This window comes from Sinohyriopsis cumingii, unplaced genomic scaffold, assembly GCF_028554795.1.
Source record: "Sinohyriopsis cumingii isolate HCF-2022 unplaced genomic scaffold, ASM2855479v2 utg001348l, whole genome shotgun sequence".
Classification (NCBI taxonomy): Eukaryota; Metazoa; Mollusca; class Bivalvia; order Unionida; family Unionidae; genus Sinohyriopsis; species Sinohyriopsis cumingii.
In genome coordinates, this window is record NW_028315988.1 from 402,541 (window position 1) to 429,852 (window position 27,312).

General features: G+C 34.5%; 1 protein-coding gene across 2 annotated transcripts in view; it reads right to left on the minus strand.

The window, feature by feature from the left end:
- The window catches only part of LOC149772599 (chitin synthase chs-2-like), an 82,122-nt gene that overhangs the window by 24,539 nt on the left and 30,271 nt on the right, over positions 1-27,312 (minus strand). The window contains exons 10-17 of one of the 2 annotated variants that reach the window (XM_089947600.1): positions 27,028-27,121; positions 20,119-20,252; positions 17,685-17,764; positions 9,696-9,807; positions 8,888-9,023; positions 7,174-7,426; positions 6,342-6,542; positions 4,195-4,592 (exon numbers count right to left, since the gene is read on the minus strand). In XM_089947600.1, the coding sequence (XP_089803726.1) occupies positions 4,195-4,592; positions 6,342-6,542; positions 7,174-7,426; positions 8,888-9,023; positions 9,696-9,807; positions 17,685-17,764; positions 20,119-20,252; positions 27,028-27,121 (1,408 nt within the window). The remainder of the gene's footprint in view (positions 1-4,194; positions 4,593-6,341; positions 6,543-7,173; positions 7,427-8,887; positions 9,024-9,695; positions 9,808-17,684; positions 17,765-20,118; positions 20,253-27,027; positions 27,122-27,312) is intronic. The other variant, XM_089947601.1, reaches the window with a different exon arrangement.

Consider the following 27,312-nt stretch of genomic DNA (forward strand, 5'->3'; position numbering starts at 1 on the left):
TTTCCTCGTCTTGGACTATTGGCTCTGAGGTTATTAGTTTCCTACCAAAACCTTAACTTGTATTTTTTCTTTCTAGTATTTTGGCATACTTGTAAAATGATAGACATGAGATAGCTCTTGGCCTCAATATCCTTTTCTATGCAATATTTGTTTAATCTTGTTAGCACTAACGATAGTCTTAAATACCCTCCTTGGGAAAAGATATGAATCTTCTCCTGCAAAGCCTTTACAATGATCAATCGGTATATTCAGTTATTCTCTCAAATTTGTTGTTGACATGGTGAGTATCACGTTCATTCTGTTGGTTTTGTTTTTGAAAGTTTCGTTTCTGACTCGATGAACTCGTCCACACCGTTAACTTTATCATCTATACTTTCAAACGGACGAAACAGTTGCATTAGCACATTTAATCAATCATTTAATTCAGTCAACCAGAACCTAAAGCCTCTACTATACAAGCGTACATGGTTTGTTTACAAAGTATTTTCTAATGCACTATGTTATCTTTAGGCACCTGTATCGGTCACATTCGTGCAATATGAAGGTGTTCAAGATCGTAAAATCCTGCACGATTCTGACAATGTAAAGTTAATGGAGACAAAACTGAGCATATAATAATATATTCGACACGTTCGTCTGCTATCCGGGGTGGAAATATAGACCTCAAACCAGCAAAGAAAACCCAATTACTCATTCTATACATATTTTGGTATAGCATCAAATTTACTAAAGGACACAAATTATATATGTTAGTAAATCGAATTTTGACAGTGCCAGTATTGGTCTGAAATGTCTAAATAATATATTCCAAAAAGTAATTGTAGCTATATTCACGAGACAAAGCATCGAATTAGTTTTAACTCATAAATCGCGTGTTCATTTGGAAGTATGCTCATATCAGTCTATCCGTTCGCAGAACCCGTCTTCTCAGGTATTGTCTTCGAAGGACTGCCTGTTTTCGTCATTCGTCCTTAGCACCCGTCTGGAAACGTCCTGACTCAAGGGAGTGAATTCATACAAACTGAACACACCAACATAGCAGAGTTAATGAATCCTGTTAAAGTGTGTTAATATAATATAGCCAAGAAAAGTATTCTCGAGATAAAATTGAAGGCCTCAGCGTTTCCACAAAGTCACAGAAAGTGAACCCCTTATCTTAAAAAAGGAGACCATGAAGTCCCTATATAAAAGCCATAGCGAAAATAAATTCTTGTTGACATGGACATGTACATTGGCCTATAGATTATCTTCGCATGAGCCCATTCTCTATCCTCATTTGTTTTGTTTCTAAGAGTGTTTATTAGATGGTGACATCATGCAATGGTTTGTTAAAACGAGTTAATAATCCTACCGATTACGAGGCTAACACCCCTTTTCACTTGAGTTCATGTGCAAATGTTTATGGGCTGGATATTGAACAACGTGTGTTGAATTGTGATTATATGTGACATTGCTACTGAAAGATATGATCTGTATCCCCTTTCACATGAGGTTTCATACGTGTAGATACTAAGTAATCTTTAGTTATAACTATATATGTTAGTAACTACATAACCCTTTTCCCTTTCAAATGATCTGATATGCATGTAGGTGGGTAATGGATATTAACGAGTTGTACTTGTCGGTACAAGTGTGAATGATCATTAGCTATCGACATTCCATCATGTTTTGTTTGTAAGGTATGGTGTTGGGTTGTACTTAAGTGTATAAGGGACGCTAATATAGCTCCTCTTTCAAATGATTAAGGTGGGGGATGGACTGTAACTTTGTGGTAGTTTTCATTACTCTCAAGATTGCATATAGACCTTCACTAAATGTAACTGCTCTTTTCACAACAACCCAAATCGTCATAAATAGAAATGCTGCTCATTCTTAACAACCTTACTACCCTTGCGTTTGCTTAATTTATTGTCATTCTTTTAGTTTATATTTTGTTTTAAAGTTTCACTATTATTACGATTTCTTAGTGTTGATAATTTCATAGTAATTTAGGAATTGTAATATTATTTATAGTTTAGGCCATATTATAAAATGTTTTTTTATATTGTTCAGTCTCCACTCTATTTCATATTGGTTCCTTAACTTTAGTACGACTGTTACTCTAAGCAATAACTTGACATTTCGGCGGACTTTCCAGTCTCCACTAGACTCATAGTTTCGGAACTCTAGTACAACTTTTTTGTCTCAGCTACAATTTTTAGTTTTGGTCCGGATTTATTTTAGTCGTCAACACCGTCCGTCACAGTTTTTAAATATATTCACTACCTATAGTGTAAGCCATCATCTTTTCAGGTTTTGTTTCAATATCTGCTTACGTTTGTGATAGTTCAGTGTTTTAATCAGGCTTAGTATCAATGGTTGTAATATAGTTTTCGTTTCTTTATACTCTACACTAAATTCTGAAACATTTTGCAAATTTTAGAATTACTTTCAGTCACGTACATTTTATTGTCATTGTGAGTTGTTTTCTCAAATTATAGATTTTTCAACATTAATGCAATAAATGAAAATGTACTGACACCGCAAATAAAATCTGAAGCAAACGCAGCGATTTGTGCATAAATCTCGGATATATGCATTTAGCCATTAGGCAGTAGTCTGTGTAAGGTACTTCCCTTCCTCTCTTTTGCCTGTAAAATGGTGAGTGTTGAATGGTCATGGTGAGTGTTTATCTAACACTAGATTTTACCCGTTGTTACTGTATCCGATAAATTAACATCATACCCTTTAGTATTTGCTTATAGGTAGGGATGCTGGTCATAAAACGCGTGTGAAGTTAAGCATGTGTATGTACTAACCAACGGGTGTATGTGCTGGCCAATAATTATCAGTAGGTGCATTACTGGTACAATGGTGTAATTACTGGTCAGAAACTCTACACGTCGGTTAATGCGGGTAGATGATGGTTGGTAGGTGTGGGTGATGGCCAATAAGGTAGTGTTGATCAGTAGCTGTGGCTGATGGTAAGTAACTGTATATGCTGGCCAATATATAATAGTGCTGGTTGGTAGCACAGTTTTAGATTGCATTCATGGACAATGATCAGTATGTATGACTGCTAATCAGTAAGATTGTGTATTGGATAGTAAGCAGCTTAGGTTCTGGCCAGTAATGGAGCATCCTTTAGTAAGTGTGGGTGTTGGTTATTAGATGTGGGTCATTGTAGTTAAGACTGTTCGTTCAAAAATAAGTGTGGGTGATTATCGGTTGGTCTATAGGTGGACATTTGTAATATTACATTGCACAGCCTAATGTTCATTTCCCCTTATTCCCCATAATTTTGTTAATTTCCATTGCTTGGTTTGGTTCATACTAACGTTAATCCAATGAACCTTTCCATATTATATTTCTATTGTACCTGATGGGTCATACGTTCAAGGTGGAGGCCGTAATTCTAATTCCCACTGGCACCCAAGGATAATTTTTGTTCCAAGGTGGTACCCTTGTAATACTATAACGCAAACTCTACCTTTATCGGGCAATGTGAAAGCTGATCAATGCCAGTTTTATAAAATGTCCAAGATAAAACCAGCTAATTTTATTCAATGGACATGTGTTGTTTTCATATTAGAGTCAGATTATTTCGAGATATCGTTAACGAGAATGAATAAAATATCGAAACAATAATGTTCGTTTGGTCTTAATTACTTTAACATAAGTACATCAAAACCGTTCGGACTGGATTGGATAGCAAATTCTGCTTTGGAAAAAGAAACATCGTTGTGTTTATAATGTCACCATTATTAATTTACATGTAATCAAATGAATCGTATATTGTAGCATTTTGCACGTGGTTCTGTGATAAGAAGTGACCCTGCATTTATATAGTTTGACAAACATGTTCAATTATGCAAAGCTTGTTAGTGATATTTATTTTCAGTAAAGTTTAAATACAACTGTTGATATAATCATAACGGAGGTATGCCATACTATCAGGGCAAATCGTTTAATCCCAATGATTCTTCTCAGCGTGATATTTACGTTTAAGTCCTTAATTTAGAAACTTTCAACCCTCAGTAAAGAACTAGTTAGCAATCTTTTACATTTAAATATATATCTTCCCCACCTAAATAACATAACAACTACTAAAAGTTGTAAATGCATTGAAAATAGCTATCACTAGTTTGAGTATTCTTGAAATCAAAATGAAAAACCTGACTCGTCTGAAAGATATCAAAGAGACAAAGGACTTACCTGAGTTTCTGATTTGACATTAAAACAAAGGACAATAAAAACAACCAGTGGGATAAGGTTTATCAAAAGTACAACCCATAGATCTATCACTGAATAGGCCGTGTTAATCGCACCAACTAGCATGAGGAATATTGTTCCAGGTGTCAGAATGGATGAAAACATCAGAAACGCCTGGTAGAATATGTAAATTGTTGATATGTCGGGATTCTTTTTTATGACATGTCTCCAGTCAAGAAGGAGATCCAATATATTGGCCATGGTTGACGGCGACCATCTACGTCTTTGGTTGAAGAACTCATTGAAGCCTTCTGGGGCTTCTGTTAGTGCATCAGAGGCGGCCACGTACTCCACTCTGTATCCTTGTTGCAGCATTAATGTACAAAGCCACCTATCCTCACCTATAATATAGAAACAGTGAAACTTCAAACTCCGTGTATTTCAGACAATATTTCCCAGTATACTGGCCACGTAATGTTGTCCCAACAAAACCATTCTGACTGTAATCAAAACGCACTATTCTGGCTACAGAATGAAATAGCCGAACGTTTGGTCCGAAATGCGTCCTGCTTGGATATTGTGCTGCATTGCCATGTAGCTGGCATCAAATAGGCTGCAGAATGTGTAACAATTTTAAAATGAAATCTTCAGAACATTAATTTTAGTGCATATTTCTACGTTTATCAGCTGAGAGCTATACCGTGGACAATACATATTTAAATATTTGTGAAGTTGAAGTTGTGAAGTTGTTATCGGTTTTGCATCACTCTGTTGAAGTCGGCGATAATTGAACAATTATCAACAACTGCATTCTACTCTGCAGGTGTGAAAGGCTTTACAATGTCCACAGACCAAGACACTCATTTAGGAAACTATTGCGTGACCACTGCAATTTGATTAAACATTTAATCCAATACAAACCAACAGCATACTTCTGATAGAATGTAATGAAATATTCAATAACTTTAAGATCTATCTTAATGATGATTGAATATTTGTAAAAGAGACGAATGTATAACTTGTTAATTGATAAAAACAAAACAGTTGCTAAATATAATAATGGACATGACTGATGCTGAAATATGGAGGCAGAAAGGTTATGAAACAAACACATTTTGGAATGGATGATGACATTGACGATATCATTCGGAGCACTACAGCTAGCAGGCAGTTGACCAAAAATATTATTTAAAGCTGCATTTTTTATATCTCGAACAACCGATGTGGAAGTGGATTTAAATCTCCACGAACATGTCTTGGAATAGCAAACGCATCTTTGGAAAGTACCATCACTCATAACGTACAAATAGCACACTTGATGTATTGTGCTGGTCACCTATATGGCCTACGTGCTTTCTTTGTCAGTGTCAGTGAGTGGGGAATAACATACTCTATTCAAATGTTTCAACTTTTATCGTGTGAGACGTACAACTGTTGTGTGAAATATATTGTATAACTTCTTGGTGATATACCAATAACTAGGATGTTTCGATGGAATGAAGTCTAGAACAATACACATTAAGCCTGTAATTAAAGTATTTTACACTCTTAATTGTATTACTAACTGCACATGCATTTTAAAGAAATCTTATTATCGCCACATGTATTATGTTGTCTTCTAGTGAGATGAGTTTGCGTTTTGTTTGCAACGGTTAATTTTCTTGAATTTAAATATACAACATTAGAACTGAATATTTAATAGACAGTATATATCTGTTAACATACCGTTAGAATAATCCGAGCGACCAAGTAGGCTAAAGCGCTAGTTTTTACGATCACTGCCATTTCACCTGCGTGTGATTTTAAGTTTCCAGCTCGGTCATTGTGGGTATGTGAGAAAGCTGACAATAGCTTCCTCTGGGTCAATAGTTCTTACCGGGATACCAGGAACAGTCAATATTTTATGGTTGTGGTAGATGTGCGTTCAACATATTTTTGTGACACTTTAGTTGATGTATTAACTATAATAATAAATAATAGTTTAATCTTAATTATCTGGAATACGGAAGTGGTATTAGTATGAGGAAAGTTCAAATGCCAAAAGTGTTTGGTCCCGGTTACATTGTAGTTAATAACATTACATAATTTCACCGATTGAACAATAATGAATCTACAATAATCATATTTTTCACTCTATAGAAGATATATACCTTGGTCATACTGTATATGATGCCTTCCTTCTGTGGGTGGGGTAGTGTAAACCTTCATGACGTTTTTGTCCATCAAAGATAACCCACGAAACAAGCTGAAACAACCGGGACTGCAAAGAACACATCCCATTTTATCTTCTGCCACTTTCTGTAACCAGTGACTAACAGCGTATTCAAACTTCTGATACCAAACCATTGGACCTGTAAATTAAGTTTTCTGTACCAGAGAAACAACTTTGGTTGATGCTACAGGATTTAAGCCACAGAGCAAGAAAAGTATTTATGGGAACTACTGGAATTTGAGTTTCGTCTGAGTTTGACTTTATAAGCAGAAAATGACTGCAATGAAACATCGGCTGTTACGTTTCTAAACTTTGCCAAGCCTCGATGATGTAATGGATAAAACAGTTTTATGAATATTATCGATCATGGATTGTTTCAAAGGATCAATTTTCTTACAAAGGTCGATGTTCACCTAATTAGTTGATATTATGAGGATGTTTTTGTATCCAGTAAATATTCAATTAGATATTATACGATAGCAATGATATGGAGTAAGTATTCTTATTATTAGTATTATCATTTATGTCATTATTATTATTATTATTATTAAATGCATTTTTAAAGTACCTCTTCATGCTTTGAAATAGACACATACTATGCGATATGAATGTCACGTTTAATTGAACATTGTATTCGACTTTGGAAGAGACAGTAGTCGAGGCAGAAGTTCTGACGGCTTTATATAAAAACATGAAATGGATGAAACATGTCATGATTTCTTCTCACTGGTTGTCATACTAAATCAGCAGCAACTTATTTATTAAATTACCATTTCCAGTTGGATGTATTCTCCCACATGCTGCGCCGACATTGGGATATTTCTTCATTCTGTCCAGCAGATATTTCACTGCCTCTGGTTTGAAATCAACATCCCCATCTAAAGCAAGAATAAAGGTATTGCTTGCTTGCTCTCTGAGACTTGGATCACTTTCTAACCTTTGCGCCAGTTCATTGATGCTCTTTACAGTTTTCTTTGCTTCACCCAAGATTTTGTACCCCAGGAAATAGTACATGTACATCACCTAAATAAAACATTTGTCACTTTATTATCGGTTACATAACTCATTCATATAGGATATCTTTTATTTTGTTCTAGACATGACGCCCGCTTAGGAAATTCTCTTCTGCATTTTGACTCTCTTACATCAGTTAAGTTCTCTTGTGTGCAATCCTCCTGTAAATAACTATTTTCCTTTACATTGCTAGAGCGGAATTATAGTAAACTTTGTTGGTATGCAGATACAAATGCAATCTGAACAAAGGTACAACGTACATTTTTGGATCGTAAATATATTTTTTTAAATCGGGCTTTATACCCTGGAAAATCTAGCTAGTTAGAGTTTCCGTTCCATTATGGCCGCCCACTAAAAATACAGGCAAATTCAAGAATATCCACCTGCTTTTAATTCGATCTTTTTTGTTACCCTTGGCTTATTGCACTACACGTGTTTATAGTACGATAAATCTGTAATGTGTTAAATTCACCATCAGGAGCTTAATATTAATACTTATATTATTGTGTGAATGTCACCATCGAGACCCTAATACTAGTATTCACTGTAGCGTATGAAAGTCACCATCGAGACCTCAATATTAGTATTCAATGTAGCGTATGAAAGTCATCATCGAGACCTTAATATTAGTAACAATTGTAATTTAGGACGCCACTATCGAGACCTTAATACTAGTAACCAAATTAGTTTGTAATAGTCAACATCAATGCCTTGATACTAGTAACCATTGTAATGTGTGGAAGCCATCGCCCAGGCCTTAATACTACTACCAATTGTAATGTGCCAGAATCACCATGGAGACCTTAATGCTAGTAACTACTGTCAGGTGTCAAAGTTATATCAAGACCTTAATAATAAAACGTAATGTAACGTCGAGACAATAAAACCAGTAATTGTAATTTGACTAAAAGCCACCAACATGACCTTTAAGTTAGTAATCGCTGTCATGTTTGCTTAGAATATGCCATCCTGATTCAGACACTTGAGAGTACGGATACATTCATCGGGACGTTTGCCTTCTCAAAAGCCATATTATAAATCCACTCCAAAATTCTTATATTTGCCACCTTTACATTTCTGGCAAACTCTGACACAGAGAGGGGATTTAAAACATCTACTTGGTTCCTCCAGATTGCTTTCCTTTAAAACACTTAACGTTTTCTTATTCGTTCGCTTGAATTGTTGTGAATGTTTTGCTAAATATCGCATTTACCTATCATGCAGGATTCGATTATTTTCTAAAAGCAAACACTGTTAGCTGTTATTAGATCAAATTGTGTTTTCTTCTGTCATTCCTGAAATAGGAGTAGCATAAAAGAGCTTCATTTGCTCCTTCGCAATCTTATCTCATTGAAGAATAATCCATCTGTTTTTTTCAAGAAGGCTAGTTTCAAAGTTTATATCAAAGTATGTCAGCATGGTATGTGTTCTGAGAATTAATATATATTTGGAAATTTAAAATGGATTAACCTGACTCCATCTTTTCCTAACTCGTATCTTTTCTTTGTTCTTCAGATGGGCTATCATTTTGTTGCCATTCGGTAAAATCCAGTCCAGTCTTCCTCCGTAGTGTGTTTGGAATTTCGATTTTAAACAGGTATTGTCTCTGTAAATATAAAATATATGCTAAATCTATGATAGGAATTGAATAGCACAAATGTACACATATAAATATTGATACATGCACAATTCATTGTCATCCTGACTTACTGAAATCCACCCTGCCAAAGACCCTTCCATCCATATATACATAATGTTATGAAAGTGTCTAGTCATTTTGGTAGAGCCAACATCCATATTAAGTAAATAATTAACGCTGTAGATAAGGTAAATAATACAGCTTTTTCTGACGTTAATATGTCAATAAATGGACCTAATGAAAGTTTCTCTGATACCAAAATTTGCACAAAAAGCCAAGATGCAGTCAATGCGCTAATCGGCAGAATGGAAACATAGATTTTCATCTCAGTGTGAATACCATTATAGCGCACAGACTAACAATGATTAAATGAGTCTCCAAATACAATTTCCTTAAAGAATAAATTATAAGTCCAGCATTTTCGGACCTTGGTGAAACGACGTAAAGGATCACTGAGTATATTTTGATCATATTTAGAAAAGCACGTAAACTTTAACTAACACTAAGCGCAATTCATGGCAAAACATAATTAGAGCTTGGCTCTTTCTAAAATACTGATGCATTTGCTGGAGCTGCTTTCACAGAAAGGATGGGGAAATGTTTTTATGTCTGTTTTAAACTCGATAAAATCAAACGTACCCAGTAGTTTCCTGGACAACTTCTAGTAGATCATTCACATATGAATTCAATCTAACGCTCTTCTTACCATCGGTGATTTCAGTTTTGTATGCATCATCGAAGAAGATATGGACTGCAAATGATACGACAGAGTTCAAGACGTAATATTTGCCTGTGGTAATAATAGAGTGGGTTGTTATATTAAGAGACAAGTCCTACAACAAAATAAGAACGTCTTAATATCCTTCCCGCCAGCGTAATATAATAACCGTATTCAATATCTAATCGAATCAGGTATAAACAAATATTATCATTATTTATGTCTTTTCAAACAGGGTTTAATGTGAGGAAACGATCTCCAGTGAACGAGGAAAGTATATGATTACAAGGGTTCAAGCTTCTTTCGATTGCGTCGTTAACGGTTTGTAGAAAAAATCATGTTTCATCATTACTAGTTCAAAGATCACATTTATGTATCAAATAATGAAATAATGAAGCATTTAAAGAAAAAAAAAATATTTTCGTCTCAGGCAGCAATTGAAATTACCATCTCTGATTACAGTTCGTACAGTCACATAAGCGCGTGACGTAAAACAAGCCCGAAAGAGATCAATCTCGTGCGATAAAAAACGAAATTGAGTGCAATTGGTCAGGCTTGATGCTTTACCCTATAAATTTCAGTGCCAGTCTTCAGCTTATATATTTTCTTCGCTCACGCTTCATTTGGGTCGAATAAAAGGGTTATGTTACCAGACTATACGCAAAAATTGCAGTTACTATTCATAACAGCTAATCCAATGATTATATTAAATACAATGCCGTTGTCCCGACCATGTTATGTGACCTACTTGGATAGAATCTGGCTGATACTCGACCCATTTTCGCCATGATGTAGATCTTGTACTTTAGCAAAGTATTTAATAATAATAATAATAATAATAAGAAGAAGAAGAAGAAGAAGAAGAAAAAGAAGAAGAAGAATCTGGATCAGCAACGATGTGATAATATCATACGTAGCAATTAGACTTTCACATATATTTGGAGATCTAGTTAAAAGTTGAATATTAGGCCGATGAACAGTTACGCAGAAACGAAGTGGAGAAATAATTGCGATTTACATTCACAATAAATCTTGAAATATAAAATCCAATATTTAAGTACACTCAACAGAATGCATGAAACATAAAGAATGAATGATGGGCGAACAATATTCATTGACTCCAATCAAGCATATTTACTTAATATTGATTTACGATTCTGATGTAATGTCATGCTGCAAAACTGAGTTATATTGTAAATAACTCTAAGATCATCCGAGATCAAGGAACAGGTATACAGTAGTTAGGGAGGTGCATAAAACCTAGAACAAAATTTAATAAAATCGAAATTAATAAAAATAACTTTACAGTAAAAGATATATAGGGGAAAACTACAAAAACTCATAAAAGCCCTTTAATTTTAGACAATAGGGGGTCACCTCTATGATGTAAATCTGAGAGGGACCACACCAATAAAATCTATGACTTGTACATCTTCAGCTGAAGAGGTATTTGAATTATTAATTTCTTGTGTATAAGTTATAACTATTGTACTACCACATTTTCTTTGGTATATTTTCTATGTAGCTTCGGCTCAAGTACTATCATGCAAATTTTTACTATTCTTGTTTATGACTTAGCAAGAGATTTATATTAGCAAGTTGTAAAGTTGCATTTTTAAGAAACGTTTAGTACCGTATCATTCTTGTCGGCACTGTTAGGTTCACTTCTGAACTTGTGTATTTTGTCATTACTGTGCCGATCATGTAATCTGTGTGGCTTGCCGTATATAACTTCGTTATGTTTTATAGTATATGCCTTTGTCATGCATAGTACACGGTGTTAGATGTATTTTCAGCTGACCAGAGTGATTGGAGTGGTCGGACTGACCGGAGTGATCGGATTCGTCGTGGTACAAGTTATAGAGTTAACCATAGTAATTGACCGTAGCAGCTGTGAAGCTGAACCATAGCAGCCGTAGAGCTGAGTAAAGTGTTGTTGGTCGAGTAGCAGGTGATTGGGCGTTGCTGACCGTGATTTGTATGCTTTGATTGCTTGAATGACCAACCTGGAATACTGACGGCTTGATTGGCCTGTGTGACTGGTAGCCAAGAAATATTTTATCCGTGGGCTAATTTGTTTCTGCTTTGATACGAAGGTTGGTTTACTGTCGATTGGAGAGAATTCGGTTCAAGTCAGCATTCCTTTGCCTATTTTTTAGGAATATTCAAGGACTAAGTTTTATTTTCTTCATCAAGATGACCACATAACAAGGCTGGGGTCTCAATTCAGAAAGATGATCTTCAAAACGAGGACCACATGAACGGGCTGCACTATCATTTGCATGACTATCAAAAAGATGACTTCATGAACTGGATGAATGGTCTTCCATAACATGAGGATGCACGAAACCTTTCAATTGTGCAGTTTGCAATAAATAATATTATAAATTATATTGCAATGAGAGATATACAGAGTATTACTTGCAACAATTCACTTAAATGATTTTTTACATCATGGTAAATGTGCCCGTGTTCTGCTTGCAGCCTAAGATTGCCAACCATGCCTTCCATACGGAAATGTATGAAAGGAAACTTGTCAAAGACAAGTTTATAATTTAGTCTGCAGTAATTGACATACATCCAGTCAGTTAGATTGTTCTTAGGTGCAACCATACCACTCCATGCTATCATGTGCAATGACCACACAAATAATTAATGCATAAATTGTTACTAATTACACTTTTGTTTGGTATGATTTGTATTTTACCTTATTAAAATAGTTAGCCAATTTGCTGAGAAAAATATATTGTCAGTTATGTGTTGCCCTTGTTCCATCTGAGACCAAGATGAATATGAATGTTTTGGTTTTAAATGAGTAAGCCATCAAATTCTAAATTCAGAACGACACTAGCAGATGATCAAACAAACTGCTTGAAGTTTAGATTCATTTGTAACTGAATTAGAATGCAAAAATCTTTTGAGTTACACCATTAATTTAAAACAGGCATAAATAGAGACAAAGAACTGATCCCAGTGAGTCTAAATTCTGATTATTGTATTTTACAATTTTGCACTTATGACAAGCCAGTTGCAGAAACAGTAGTCATAAATACTGCCACAGCAACAACAAAAGGAGTACAATTTAGGCATAGACAAGACTTAAGACAGTTACAACTTATTGTGTCAAGTCATTATTATGTCTTGCTATTGGAACCAAACGCTCCTTTCCAGGGGCACCAACAGTCCTTGAAACGAAATAACATTCAGTGATTGCCAGTTCAACCAAACTTCACATTCCTTTAGAACATGTTTATGTGAGTCTGTGAATATTTCCCATAATAGATAAACAATCAGTACAAAGATTTACTTAGGTTTTCTTTACAATTCTCGTGAAATCAGAATCTCAATGAAAGTTCATTGCGTATCCAACGTTCATTGTTTCGCTTCTTTCTTTCTGTCTTTCTTTCTTGTTTCTTTCTTTCGTACTTTGTTTGTGAGTTTCGTCACTGGTAATGGGTTAATTTGCTGTTTTTTCTGCTTGTCTCAAAGTTTTGAATATCTTGACTGGTATGGGCGTTGTTTTTGTCTATGCAGAGGTGTCCTCCTTTTTATCATTTTGTGGTGACAATCTGAAGAACAAAGTCCTTTCCTCTTCACATTGGTAACATGTCTTTTTACTTTAGCTTTCCTGTCTTATAGGTTCCATTTCTTTAACACTGTAGACATAATGGAGCCCAGTGTTCCCTTATTTGATAGATATCTTAACTTTCATCTCCAGAGGAGTAGTCCAAAGTCTTGTATGATGTGCCCTTTTAATGACTCCGTAAATCTGACTATATATATATATATATATATAATATATATATATAATATATATATATATATTATATATATATATATATATATATATATATATATATATATATATATATATATATATATATATATATATATATATATATATATAATTATTGAAAGAGATAAACAGTTTATTAATACTTTTATTATTATGTATAATGTATTATTTCCAAGTTATTATATCTAGTTATAGTATTGAATAGTTTATTTAGCCTATTGTAACTCAAATTATATAATAAAAATTATGATCTGCATAATATTTGCAATAAATATAAAAATATAAGTAATTTATAAAAAAAATAATCATAATCTTGAACGCATTTTTAATTGTATTTCTTCCTTTTAAATTAATTAGTTAAATTAATTTTACCATATTAATTCATCACTTTCGCTATTTTAAGTTATTGTAAAATCAGAATCGACTATATCAATAGGTTGAAATGAAAAATCGTGCAAACTATGGAAACTCTCGCTAATATGTGCGTCAACATGAGATGAAAAAGATTGATCGCTATAATTTTATGTTTGATCTATATTGGTTCATAAGTAAAGATATATGTTGACTGGTTTGTCCAATATATTGTATACCACAATCTTGACACGTGATCAAATAAATACCATTTGATGTTGTGCAATTAGTATCCCAACGCATTTAAAATGTTTCTCTAGTATGATTACTACTGAAAGAAGTATTTTCATTAATGAAAGAACAGTGCGAACATATAGGTATATTACACTTAGTTGATGATCCCATTATATATTATTTTTTATTGTTTAGAATTAATTAGGAAATCTGTAAGAGTTTAAGATTTTATCATTTCTCTCTCTCTCTCTCTCTCTCTCTCTCTCTCTCTCTCTCTCAGTATTCGAAAACTATATGTGCTAACAATTTTTTCCAAAGCAAAAAATTCTTAGCGTTATTTGGAATACGGCATTAGTTTCACCTTAAAAATGGATTTTTATATCAATTATTTTAAATTTTGTAGGAATTAGTCCACACTTGAGTGCTGATTGACTGGTAATTATAAGGGCAGAACAAGTAAATCGCGAGTAATTTGATAATATTGGTGTCACGTTGCCTGCCGCGATTACGTAAGTCAAGAACAAAGGAATTTGTTAGAAGCCATGTGTATATGTTAGACCTCGCGGCTATTGTGGTCATGTTCGTAATTGTTACGAGAGCCCAGCTTTTGGGTTTCAAAAAATCACATGTAGACGTTGAAAGCTTTGTTCAAGAATAAAGGACCCTTACTGGCGTCGTAAATCTCACCACGCTGACAGACGGCAGGAGCATTGTCTGTTAAGTTGAATAGAACAGGGTAAAATCGATATCCAATCGGAATTAAGAGAGTGTGTGTTGTGGTCACCATTTCAACCCCAATTTAACTGAGTATTTTAGACCAGAAACCCCAGTCATTGTGAAACATCGTGCTGAGAAGTTGTAGCAATCACTCCGGGTAACCACTCGTGAACTGGCGGGAAAACTTAGGAAATTCTAAGGAAAGACAAAGCTTCGTACAGGTCAGTGAGTTATTTGCTCGACTGTTGCAGAATATTACGGCATTGTAATTGTAATTATGTGCAATATGTATACTTCATTACTAGAATCGTTAGTACGTAGAATTACCTTTGTAGTGTTTAATTTACATGCGTATTTGAGAAATGAGCTATGATTATGTAAAGAATTATGTAGATTGCTAGCTCGTAGTTAGAATTAATATTGTAATTCGCTATCTGGTTAATTCGTAGTAAACTGGTGCATTTATTCATGTGATATTCTAGATTTTGCAACTGTTGATTGACTTGAATTGTAACTTTAGAAAAAGGTTGCAGTGTGTAAAATTAGTTAATATTGACATTTGAATATTTGTGTACACATGTGGGAGTGTAATGTACAGAGATGCGTCTGCTTGCTGTGCTATTGTTCAGTACAATAAGATTAAGAATATATATATATATATATATATATATATATATATATATATATATATATATACGGATGTGACGCAATTTATTGATGTATATATGATAAGTAGTTGATACCGTGCTTTTCTTACGACTTTGTTTACCATACAAGAGCGTATGGGTATTTCGATGTGCACGAATGCGTGACCAACAAATATAATAGCCTTTATCTGATGAATGATTGTTGGTTTAGTGTGAGACGAGATGGCTGAGGAAATATGCTAACATCCATGTGTTTTCACAGGAAGTTTTTATGGGACAGACTTCCGGTGTGGTTTAGTCCCGAGTCTCTGGGAGAGAGAGGGAATAGAGACTAGTGGACAAGTCGATTGTGAATCGAAGACTAGTCGGAGAGCAGAGTCAAGGAGGAGGAGGAAAAGGAGTCGATGAGGAGCAATTGGAGAAGAAGCAATCAAGGAGAAGGAGTTCGGAAGGAGAGAAGGAATTGGCGGGATATGAGAGATACAGATGAGTAGAAAACAAGGACAGGTAGAAAAGCGATCTCACACTAAAAATCACAGGATGCAATATGCTATCACTTGGTCGACAGGTAGGAGAGTGATTGGGAAATTATTACCAACTGAATATTGAATTGTATTAAATTGTTATTCTTTTGAATTTCACCTTTGTGTTCTCAATGATTTAACTGTCGGCATTGCTGGCTGGGGGCTCAGAGCTTTACCTCTTTCTATCACTAATTTCACTACCTACAAAATCGAGCCTAGGTGGGATTTCCATAGTAATTTAAATAATATATTGGGAGCATCCCACCCCTACCTTCCAAACGCCACAATCGGGGAGAGTGACTTTAACTCATGTTTGTTGTTGTTGATTAGTTTTGTAATCTTGATTTAATACTTGTATTGATGACAAAGTCATTGGTTGAGTTGCCAGTGATGGAGGTAACCATGATTTTTATTTACAGTAGATATAGCTGCAAAATGATTACTAAATCTATTAATTTTATCTCAGGGATGAAAATAGAATGAAAATAGAATTGACAACTGTTGTAAATGGAGGTGATAGCAATGCAGTTAAGGGGCTTTGTTATTAATTTCGTAACAACTTCAGGTACACGGCGTCATACACCTGGCGGTATCGATTTATCAGATATGGTATACTAAATCTTTCAAAGATTATCAGATGTTGCTTCAAGGATCAGAGCAATTATTATTAATTGACAGGATTATCCAGCGTGCCTCTTATTATTTGGTTGTGAATGTAGGTCACTGCAGTATAGACTATGAAAAGAGATTACTATAATCAGTGTTTGAAGTTCGAGTTGCCTTCCCGACAAACTGGAAGCTTATAAGTTTGAAAAACTAGTTGAGCCAGTACTGACCAAAGGTCTGTATGAAACTTGCCATAATTATTAGTAGCATGGATTACGACAAGTTATCTAATAAGAAGTTATATTGGGCTGTAAAATGAGGAACATTAAACGAAATATGGTCATTATGTTGTTGTTATGACTTGATTCTGGTACAACAAAAGTGTCGATATTGGAGTCACCAGTTCTTGAAAGAAAATGTTGTACATGCTCATAGATCTAAATTAGACCTTGAAAGATATATTCAGTGGTACAAGTCAAGCCCAGCTCGAACATGGTCATGTTTGTTGCTTAATCAATGTATAATTATACGAATACGTTTCATATTGGATAGAAGACTATAGTATTATCAGTGCAGCTTGTTACTTTACTTAAAATGGCTATAATATCATTATGAACTTCAGGGTAACTAACTTCATTATGGAATCTACGCAGGTTCGCATGAAACGATACAAATGACCAGAAATGTAATAGCCAGTCTTTTCCAGAGAAATTCGTTGAATTCATGGAATAACGTGTCTTTATCTCTAAAGCTAATTCGATTATCGAGTTAACCATTTTTAGGCAGGTGCTATTAATTCACTTTTCTGTTGTGGAAATAACTGAAATAAAATGGCATTAGCCAAATACATTAACAGCTGGAATAAACGTACATGTTGATACATGCATACACTAAAATGTATTCACACATTAGCTGGTTATATGTATATATGTATATATATATATATATATATATATATATATATATATATATATATATATATATAAATAAGCTAATAGAATACCGTTTCGGACAGTTTTATCATACATGTCTTACCTTCGAAGTTGAAAACATCATCGTCAAAATCCCCCCAAAGGGATCTGAAATGGCTTCGATTTCCTTGATCTTCATCAAGTCTTCAACAGATATGTATCACAAAATTAAGATTAATCTTGATATCTTTATATATATATATATATATATATATATATATATATATATATATATATATATATATTGCTCTTTGGAAGGTAAAGTTTGACACAACGTGAAAAATACTGACCTATGATCTTGACGTTTGAAAAACGTATCATAAGTGTTGCATATATATATATATATATATATATATATATATATATATATATATATATATATATATATATATATATAATAAAAATACAAGTTAGAGATATTTTAATTCGTTTCTATCGCGACAATGCACACAACACCAAAACGGATGTTGCAAAGTGGGTGATATAGACATACGTGCGTATCCGAAACATTCACATGTCGATCTAGTAATCAATTCTCATCTCCATGCAAAGTTATTCTGGTTTCCTAAGAGAGAAATCAAGGTATAGATAATTTCGTTTTGAGAACTACATATATAGACCAAACAACGGAAAGTGTGATCCCTGGATTCTACAGGAGAATCATTGATAATACTAAAATAATCATTTTTAACAAATAACTAATAGTGTAATAAAAGATATAGCATTTTTAATTCGTTCTTTACGTAAAATCGAACCCGGCTAGGCAAGGCTATGGCGGAGGCGGAACCCCAATTTGTTTAAGGTCAGCCCTGGATATATAAATTAGATGATGACTGATAATGCGGGATATCAATAACTTCTTAACATCGATATACAAAACCATTTAATAAGAACAAATATGCAAGACCAGTGTAACTTTACAAGACGTACTCTGTCCCGAGATCAAACAAGATCAAATAAACAAATTTGATAGCAAAATCGGTCTAAAATATTTTGCCAAATCAACCACCTTACAGAACTCCGCTCAACACATTTAATGCATAGCGTATAATAACAGTCTATCAAATCTGAAGTGGTTATTGCACAATTCAAGCAGTGTTTATCATGAGAATATATACATTTACTGATACGATATAATAGCCCACCAAAACCAATACATTTCTGTATTCCTTCTGGAAATTAGAATAGATAAAGAATGGATATGTTATTAGTATCCTGTTTAATGGAATATTTTTTTCAATAAATGGATCAACACACGCAAGTATGACATACCAATAGAAACGCGAATATTATGTACACCACTCTTTACTGGAAGTTCGTTTCTACCAGACACGATATCGCTAGTGGCAAATAATCATGATAGAATTTGGTTGATGTACATATGTTTCCCGTTATGCATTTTCAAACTACGCATCCACTTTCTCGTTCCATCTTCACGTCCCTGCTTTAGACAGCGGGAAGTTTATGATGCAGTATTTGCACTTATTGGATAACAAGATATGCGTGTATGGTATTACGCATGCGCTTATATGCAAACAAGAAACATTTAACCAACCATCATGAAGCATTTCTTTTTTAAGCCCACTAATGATATTATTTATGTTCTCAATGTTTCAAAAATACTAAAGTGTGTCTAATGTCATTAGCAACCTATCCGGTTCCGCCAAAATCGTCCAATCTGAAACGTTCAACATAACAAATCAATGATCAGTGTAAATAAAAATTATATAACCATTCCGATTATAAGCTGAACCTCCAATATATGCTGCAAAAATTGTAACTACTAATGTACCGAACATACATGCAGATAAAACTGAGAAAAGCATCAGATGTCGTAATACCTAAGGCCCCTATCTACTATATGATGATACGATCATGGTCATATCCATAACAAATGCTTTGCCAAAGAAAATGAATACCCATCATTTTCTGCTTAATAAAATTACATGATATCATTTCGTTAACTTACAGACGTGATGGACGCTAGACAAAATGAACAAGTCAGTACTACGTAATTCGCCTTCGTAAGCAAGTGGAATTTATCCTACAAAAGGAATTCCTCATATCACTATTGCGTCCTTGTGGTGTTGCATTGTAAACCCACGAAAACTCAAGCACATTATCAGAAGAAAACTAATGTATGAATAATATGCATTATAGCACATGTATGACACGTTCCAAATTAAATAATTGTATAACCACTTTTGACTTTGAGTGAGTTAGGGATTTTATCACGGTAAACTTAAATAACAGCAGATTTTGAGCAAACGTTCCTGCGGCTTGAGTAAGATAGTGGGAATAACTGCATATAATAAAGAGAATTAAAATGCTCCGACTGTATATCCCAATCGTTATACTTTAAAGCTAAATTGTTTCAGACTTTGAAAGTGTGCTTGACTTACAACTGTATTACAGGATATGATTAATACGTCAATGATCCTAACACGATAAGGTACGAAAGGAAACTTAAATATTGCAATTAATAAAAAGAGTCTTACCTTAGGATTGACTGCATTAGTTTTGTCATTTCAGACTTAGTTTCGTGCCACATCGTTGCACAGATATAGATAAGGGGCATCGTCGACTCGGCATTCTGTTTAGTTGATGGTCCTTGTATTGCAGCCGGGGTCTCCTGAGTTAAGAACAAAATGTTATTAGCGTATTATAGAACGATGGTTCACTAAATTGATCAAAGGTTCTGCAACAGACGCAGTAAAGAAAATGTTAATGAATTTTGTATGATAATTGTCATAGACCTTCTCAGTGTATCTTATTAAGACTTGTCCAACCTTGTGGCGTAGGCCTTCACGCGTGCAGCTGCTGGTCAAGTGACAGGGTTCGAGGCGATCTGGTGATTGCACCTTTCAGTTCTTCTCTGCTTGAGTAATAATTTCTCCATAGCGAGTCTTTGATAAACAAAAGACAACAGAGGTCGCAATGAGCTAAATATGGGTTCTTTGGCGGGTTGATTCAACGCCACGATTCTATAAGGTCTACATTATAAACTTGTGTGTGTGTGTGTGTGTGTGTGTGTGTGTGTACTGGTGTGTTATCCTTATGCAAAAATAAGATGCCCGATCTGGATACGTTTTGAAAATATCTGACTTAAATTATATTTGATTATTGTGGCATATTATTGTCTATTTGCTTTAATATTCTCTGGCAGCACATGGTTCAAAATTATTCCAAGTGCGCTGAATGAACATAACCTTTCCAATAGACATGGAATGATATGCGTTCATAGGTGTGCTTCCATTTACTGTTTTGTCTCTTACTGTATAGTTCAAGGTAGTGCATGTAAATTGCATCACATGACCATCTTTTTCACAGATGATAATCTTCTAGACTGTACCTTATATTAAACATCCACAGATCTTTACGCTTAAACTAGGTAGGTTTCATAAAGTCATACAGGCAAGCAACTGGCACGAAAATACATTTATAATTGTTTGCTCATAATTTAGCTCCACTCATAATTTAGCTCCACTTCTGTATGAAATGTCGAAAATTGTCTACTACCGCTCGGACAGTAACACATCTATTTTCTTTCATATATACTTCGACATAATGAACTAAATCTTTTGGGAGAGATGCATTTCGCCTTCATTTTATAATATTATGTTTAACAATGTCTCCGTCATCTCAAAACAACGTTTCGTGCATCTCACAATTCCAGATTTAACAGTTGCTTTATATCTTTTTTATATCTTATTTTGCATAAATTTCTAATGACTCTGTTGGATAAAGGACTTGTCTGCCGTTCTGTCTTCGGGTCTTGCATGTACGCTGTTGAGAAGATGACGTCAATAAGCAAATTAAAAGCATGAGCAAGTCCTACAGTGGGAGGTTTTTAGTTATAGTTTATGACGTTGGATTGCTTTAATTTGAAAATATCGCACTGTTCTAGAACTTTTAGATCAAATATCTTATACAAAATACCTCAGATAATAAATTCTCGAGTTCCGATTGGTTACGTGCATTGATGTACATGTATATACATCTATAAAGGGTATAAAAGGAAACATGTCCTTGAGTCGGTTCACATATGTAAAGAAATGATGAATATAACACTGATTTACCTGTCAAATTAACGATATTGATAAACGAAGCTTGACAGTACATACGCTTGCTTGTACGAATATGTAATGTTTTCATTTTTCTGACAGGTGGTCATTTAAATACATTTGGATTGATCTCTAAGCGGAAGGCATTCTGGACAGATCAATTTGATGATTTCGAAACATAGATTTCTACTTAAAAGTTAATACTTAGCAGCATTACTCCGACGATTCCCACTTTTCTGATTCTGATCCCCTTTTAAGTTGAGATTTATCACTAATCAAGCCCTGTTTAACTGTCCGATATAAGCTGAAACAGTGGCGATAAGATTACCTTAACATAGGACCTGACCTTTTAGCGGTGATAAACGTGTCTGATTGATGACTATCTATCTATCTGTGTGTGTGTGCTTGTGTGTCTGTTGTCTATGTGGCGCGGATAACGAGTTTGATATTATATAGCGATACGCCGAGGTTGTCAGGCCAAGACGTATTGATAAGCCATTTCAAATAGGTTATTTCCCCTTATTTAAAACAAAATGCAAATGCGGTTTTCTATTTAATTTCTACCCCTCTTTTACGCTATCTAAATACAAGTAGCTATATAGAATGAATGCAAGTCTAAACGATCTGAGATGATAAAATTTCGATTCACTGCGTCTAATATTATCTACGCGCTGACGTCAAAAGGACATAGCTACGTAGTTCAGTCTTCGTGTGTCGTACGGAAGTACTGATAGAAAAGCTGTGCCAAATCCCAGATCAAGTATGTACGATTAATAACGTGTATGTAATGCATGCCTTGTCGTGGTTAAGAATACATTATATTCATATGGACATGTTCAGTTGGAAAATAGTATTATTATTATTATTATTATTATTAAGGTTAAATGAGAAATCGTTTTTAAACTAAGCTTAAGTTTCATCAATGTGTATAATTTCGACCTATCCAACCCAATTCTTCTCACTCAACGCCCAAGAGTTATGTCTAGAAACTTAGTAGCTTTCTTATGAACAGATCACCCATTGTCTCGTATCTGCACTGCATCAATATAGTTTGAGACATAAAAGGGGAAAAATGTAAGCGGCCACACGATTAACCCAAAACCTGTCCAAATCCAGCACAGAGATGATGTAAATTAAATGAAGCATACCACAAACCACAGGACAACAGTACTATTTTGTAGAAGCAGACGGCAAAATATGTCGCAATTATTTACATTGGAGGGAAATGAAACAAGGGAGACAAATGTTACTAGATTCAAGGCAAGTACTGGTAATCGAGTCAATCCGGACCAAGTCAATTCGTTCCAAGAATAAAAACGGCCATATTGTGAAGTAAATAATAGTCCATCAGTACCATACATATCAATGAGGATGAAAACAATATTACATACACGAAATAATACATATTGTACAAGCACACTGCTCTCGGTCTTTTGTGCGTACGTAAGGTTTCAGTCACCGATATTGACGAAAAACACATAACGAATTCGACATATTGACGGAAAAAAAACCCCACAGCAATGCTTTCCATTTGAAATCCGACTAATATCAGCAGAATATTCGTTCAAAGTAATATCAGTGTTGGACACAAGGGATATCACTGCTGTGTTTTAATGACTTGCGATATGTAGGCCTATACTGCGCATGGCTTTGCAACGATGTAATGTGTATGCATCGAGCTATGGAAATGAGGCCGTTCTTTATTGGATCGTATTGACTGGTCCCGTTTTTACTTGATAACAAGTGTTTTGGATCAATCCAGTAACATTTATCTCCCTTCTTTCATTTCAATCCGATTTAAGTACTAAATGCAGCATAATGTGTTGTCTGTTTGTACAAGATAGTACTCTTCCCAATGTTTTCTTGTGGTTTTGGGTATGTTTCGTTTGATTTACATCATCTTTATGGTGGATATGGGCAGGTTTCGGACAATTCTGGGTGGAGTTGGGCAGGTTTTGGGTTGTGTTGTGCAGGTTTTGGGTGGTTTTAGATGAATCGTGCGGCCCAGATGTATGACAAATTTTAATACACATACCCAGCGGTGATGTTTCGTTGGACGTTTGCAATTATTTTACACGTTTTTTCTGAATTCATGAGCACAAATAGTACTTATGAACTTTGTGCATTTAATAAATGGAAACAAAAACAAACCTTATAATAGCAAGCTCTCAACACATTACAACTATGGGATGGAATGATTTAATATTTCATATCGTTTTATTGTGTTAATTATCTATTTTGTTCGTTTACGCAGAATGTCATCAATCGTCAAGGCCCACCAGAATGAGTTACACCCAAAATAATGAATTCATATGACTGACTTCAACTCAGATAAAGACTGCAGCAGACTATTTTAGGAAACGTAGAAATCCATCATCCAATCAAAAGCTAGATCTGTGTATTTCTGCCACTTGTTGCATTTAGAGAATCGAGGTCTTCAAACATCTTGAGCCGCAGTTGTTCACTGGTTAACGCGTGGGGCTTGTGACAGCTGTTATCTAATCATAAACGTCCATTTAAAATGCGATGAGAGAATTGTTTACATAATTTTTAAACTGATGGTACAAAATATTCTTTCAAAATAATACTACTGACTGCACAACTATTTATTTCGGGTGGTCTTGAAGACGTAACATTTGATAAACCTCATTACCTGATAGATAGCTGTCTGAATTATTTCATTCCAAGAAGTGTGTCTGTTAGAATTTATTAATTATTGTACAAGTATAATTTAACCTTTACGTTTTAGTTACTACTCAATGCCACGATAAAGTTTTCATTAATTGTATTGGTTTATTCATAATCAGCATGTTCCATAACTACATCTTGGACGACCTCAATGGCATGTGTTTGGTTATGCAGAGTTATCTCCCGTGAGCTAAGACGAGTGTTAATTTGCCTTCTTTTTCATAAGGGTAACCAGTGAATTTTCCAATTTAAGTTCATAATGTTTTGCACGTCTCTCATTAGATAGCACTAGCTAAGAAGTTTCATAATTATTCATCAAATTTAATGTATATTGACTCCGAGTAAACAATACAGAATCAAATTTAATGCTGAATTTTCAAAACTAACTGGACCATACGCATTCAGAGGTTTTAATAGAAACTTAGTTTTCTTAAAATTAAAATAGATCGTCGCAGTAAGATCATACTTAGCTTGCCTCCATCAGGCTTTCTTCTCATATCTGTATTGTAAGTAGTAAAGATTAGTTGTGTCCATGCAGACACATGCCGAATATTTACAGCTATTGACCCAAATTATCATCGAACTTGAAAACATATTTCTTACTAAATTGATCTTTGTACGTAACCTACATCAACCTTCATTCAGTTTACAATGAAAACTGAATCATACCAGTTGTGTGACGTAAGGAAATATTTTGTTCTCTTGTGATTACTAATACCTTTCACAAAAACTACCCCTTGTAGATCTACTAGTATACAAAACGTGTCACGTAAAAGCGTCAAAAGCCTTTAGGAAGTATTAACAAAGTTCAAGTAATTCGCTGAGCTCATGGTATTGACCGGCATGCAATTCACAAACTGCCCATCGACATTGCCTTATATCAGCTTCGTCTCAAATATCGCTGTGACAATTTATCTCAAAATTAGTATGGATTTCTCTCAGGATATGAGCTCCCATAATTTGATTTTACAGGCACATTTAGCAGCGGTTTGGCTTACACAACAAGTATATGTAAAAATTATTTGTAAATTGATCTCAAGAACACCATTTCCAAATGGATTCAACATGGCAAGATAGTTATTACAAGATTCCATTCAAAATTCTGTTCGATGTGGGTCCTATACACAAGCTGTGGCTCCCTTAACAATTAGATAGAAAACTTATTTTAGACTTTTTCTCATGAGTGGCAGACCAAATTTAGATCACACCCGGTAAAAATGATTTTAGGATATGTATGATATAAATTGTCTACCCTTAGTTTCATAGCAAAGGTGATGATTCAGTAAGCAGCACGTGGAAAAACCTGTTTTAAATTTCTTTAGAACGACTACATTTTAAGCTCTAAAATAAACAGATAAAAACTGCAACATGTATATTGGGGATATAAACATTTCAACATAATCATACAAGAAATGCGATAAAAGATAGAGATGATATATTTCAACATAATCATACTAGAAATGCGATAAAATATAGAGACGATATAATACTTAGCAAAGTTGATAAAATTAAAAACAATGGTAAAAGACAAAATCATTATACATACGGTCACCATTTTTTTATATTGACTCATTCATTGAAAAAGTCGAAGACTCTCGCCGGTGGTAAATTGTCATACAGCCTCTCAACAGATTTTATATTAAAAAAAACATCTATCCTCCAGGTGTGAAGAGTATACACTCCACAAGAACGCATTCCCCTAGCTGTGACGGGACCTTCATTGCCAAACAGACAACCTATTTTGAACTTCTTCTCCAGAAGAACGGACCCAATTTTAGTCAATCTCGGTAGTAGGATTTCTTATAACCTATCTATTAAATATGTGTACGTGATAGGTCGTCTTGAAATGTGACTCCAGTAGTAACCATTTATAAAACGTATGTTCAATATCTTCTCCACGACGGTTGATACAGTTTTTATTAAATTTAGTAGTGACAAATTCTTAGTGCAGGTTCTACGGTTTGAACGATAGAGACGACATTGCAATTGCAAAACCATACGGCAATATTTCGATGCGGTTACAGGATCCATTGTCTATCGCAAAATTACGGCTATGCTCTTTTCAATCCCTTTAATTTTATATACTTTATTAATAAGTTTAACATCTCTTCCTTTTATTTCATCTCTTGCATGCTAGATGGGCACGTCTATTTTGAAGGGGTTATCTCTTCAGTTGTTTTGGATGCAGTTTTTATATTTTAGTTTTAGACCTTAACTTTTAATCGGCGCTATATATTTTGATGATAACCGTTAAACCAGATTCATATATACATCCGCGGTTACCTCATATAAAAATTAACTCAGTTAATTCAGAAATAAATGTGCTATTCTGCTTTAACTAATACCGTCGAGATAACAGAGAAATGTTTGAATCGGTCTTTGATAAGACCGCTAAATTGTCTATAATGACAAATCTGTAAACGTTGCTAGCTATATCTTAGGGTGGGCGCAACATCAATATCGATAATGGATCGTTAACGTTTGGAACAGTGCAGATGAAACAGCCAAGTTAAGTAACGTTTGGTTGTATTTGTTATTATTATTTAATTGCAACCCCGATGCATACGAGCTGTTTGAATGCATTTTGTGGTTAAGTTTCCTGTAAGTCAAAACTAGAAAAGTCACTCTTACATTTTTTTTGTGCAAAACACCTACCTTTTCGGTTACTTTATCTTCTTCCAGACGTTTTCTGTTAAGTGGTATACACTGGTCAAGAAGAACCCCACAGTAGACAGACCTAGTGAATAACCTGTTATAAAATACACAAAAAGCTACTGTGTTTCAATTTCTTGACACGATGTGAGCATGACATTCAAGCACAAGATCACAAGCCAGTAAGTTACAGTCACGTTTTCGACAGTTGTAGCTTCGTAAACAAAGAGTTTGGAGAAACAAAACCTGCCCCTACCATAGCCACCAACCTCCATCCCTGTCATGAAA